At 41.4% G+C, this 2,500-nt stretch overlaps 1 protein-coding gene across 1 annotated transcript in view; it reads left to right on the plus strand.

Moving 5' to 3' along the window:
- LOC138051987 (uncharacterized) overlaps positions 1–2,500 on the plus strand; it is a 3,680-nt gene that overhangs the window by 885 nt on the left and 295 nt on the right. Inside the window, exon 3 of the mRNA XM_068898337.1 lies at positions 1–2,500. This exon is cut by the window's left edge and continues 4 nt beyond it; it is cut by the window's right edge and continues 295 nt beyond it. Coding sequence (XP_068754438.1) covers positions 1–1,969 — 1,969 coding nt within the window. The 3' untranslated portion in view covers positions 1,970–2,500.

The raw sequence follows: 2,500 nt of genomic DNA on the forward strand, positions 1-2,500 counted from the left end.
TGGGAAGTCGAATGCGAGGAATGACAAAAAGAATTTTCTTGCGGATGCCATGCGTGAGATGGGAAACGGTGGTAAGTCGCTGAATATTGATTCCGTTGTGAGAAAAGTTCCAAATGTCATCAAAGTCGTGATGAGACCGGAAATCCCTCCAAAGCACCGCTATCATCGCAGGCACCAAAAAAAGATTCTTAACCGTCTCCTATCCATTCTAAGGCTAGCCAAAGGGCTAAATACAAGAAACAGAGAATCTAGGAAAAACAAGACCGAGCCAATCAGTGCAAAAAGGGCTTTCCAAGAAACGATGAATCTTCTTGAAAGCATCAATGGTCGGTTGGAAAATATGTCAAATTCCCGAAACAATGGATTTCACAAGATTATGGAATCCTACATTTCTTCCAAAAGTGATAGAAATAAAGGAACAATGTTTGCTGATTCGTTTTCGTTGCTTCCTGACCTTAGGAGTATGGTCCAACACGGTAAGACATTTAATCCAGATGCAACCAGAGCAGCTTTTGCTCGGGCCAAGAAAATAGTGTGGGACAGTGTTGGACGAGATCCCGTTAATACTGATGTTAGACAGCTGAATAACTCTAAACTGAGCAATGCGGTTACTTTGCTTGAAATGGCTGTAAAGGAAGCTGAAAAAATGCAAGAAAATAAGACGGAATATGTCGATAAAGGAAAAAGTGAAAAAGGGTCCCAAACTAATAAGACCATTACTTCATTCAAGAAACTAGCCCATGCACCTGATGCACATCAATTGGAGATTTTCAAGGAGCTTCTTTTTAAGGAGCTCAAACTGGAAAATTCTACTAATAACCATTCAGGGATTCTTATCAGTGATATCCCCTTTCCAAAGCAAAGACATAACAAAGACGGCGATCGGAGAAAGAACCTACCAAATGCAGAACACAATTACTCCTCAGCTAGGTCCAACGAGAGAATTCCGATTAGTGAGACACAAGCTCTTTTGGGAAAGTACAATGCGTTTATAACAAACATCTTGAAAGCCGCACATCAAAGTGTCATGAAAAATTTAACTGGGGAACAAAACAGTACAAGATTAAAACTTCATCAATCCTATGAGCATCCAGTAAAAATTCCAGAAATGAACTTTTCCAATGCAGCAAAAGAACAAAAACAAGAAAAACAATCTTTTCAACCACCAGTTTTATCCAAAGAACGCTTAGAAGCCAGAAAGGCGTTTGGAACGGCTAGAAAGTTGGTCAAGGCCTTTTTGGCACGGCAGGAACTTTATAAGGCTGAGAAAGAATTCTTTAAAAAAATCCACGACATGTTAGACCAGAGCTCGCTACATAGTCCCCTGACAAGTAGTCCATTAAACGACGAACAAGAGTCTACAGTAATGAACCAGCTCACGAGTTCTAGTCCAACCCAGTCTCCAAGGGGTCAATCACCAGTAAATGCTGTTAGCGCTACATCCGTTGGTGATGGTAAACCGAAACAACCATCAGAAGCTCAGAAAAAGTTTGAAGAGGCAGCGCATCTCGAAGAAAAAGTGGCTGCCCAGCAGGATGAGATGTATGATGCTTTGATGGGTCATACAATTGGGGCTGCTAAGGGATACGGAGGATTTGATGAGGAAGGAACTGTACGTGAGACGCCAGAGCAAGACGGAGTAGAGGATGCTTATAATTTGGAGGATTATGGTGACTTCAAAGACAGTGATGAGGAAGCAGAAAGACGGTTCTATCATGATCATAGCCAGGGTGATTTCGAGGCCAAAGCTCGGGATGACGAGAGCTTCAGCCTTCGCAGCAAAATAAGAAAATTTCGGAATATGCAATTTTCAAGCAACACGGAGCTTAGTGGGAGCGGATCAAACTTTCAAATGACTGGCGACAGTAAAGGAAGAGACAGTTTAGGGCGGAGGAATGTCAAAGACCTTCGGCATGTGCGTAGACAACAAGGTCAATCACCAAGACCGAGATTTCCGCGAAGTTACTAAATCCCACAGAGCATTTCATCCTAGGGAAAAACAACAAGAAATTGTGCAATAGGGTTCAAAATAAATTGGAACTCGATAAACAGTCTGCATGTTGCATAATGCATTGCATACGCTTAAGACGTAGATTGCACCACAGCCGATATGAAAGTTTCAACGGCCTAAGTACTCAGAAATATATATTTGCTAGTCATACCGATTTAAATTTCATGAGACTGATTTCAAAACAATTCTCAACGAGTGGACCGGATCAGGATATCGATTTTGATGCAAAAAGCACAGTAACCAGGGGCACCCAACGTCAATTTTCGGAAATTATCTGTTCGGAAGACGATTTGAGATCTAGAATTTTCGGGACATTTGTTGTAGAATTCCTTGCTTGCCTGCCTGTCCTAGGATTTTCGAACATCTAAGACATGGTACAATTGCCCATTTTAAACGGATTTTTACCCTGAAAAGGTCACCTAGAATTGTCGGGAGCCTTTTTTCTGGGTGAAATTTTCGAAAAGGCAAGTTTTGATTCCTATAATTTTC

The sequence above is a fragment of the Montipora capricornis genome, chromosome 1, assembly GCF_036669925.1.
Source record: "Montipora capricornis isolate CH-2021 chromosome 1, ASM3666992v2, whole genome shotgun sequence".
Taxonomy (NCBI): Eukaryota; Metazoa; Cnidaria; class Anthozoa; order Scleractinia; family Acroporidae; genus Montipora; species Montipora capricornis.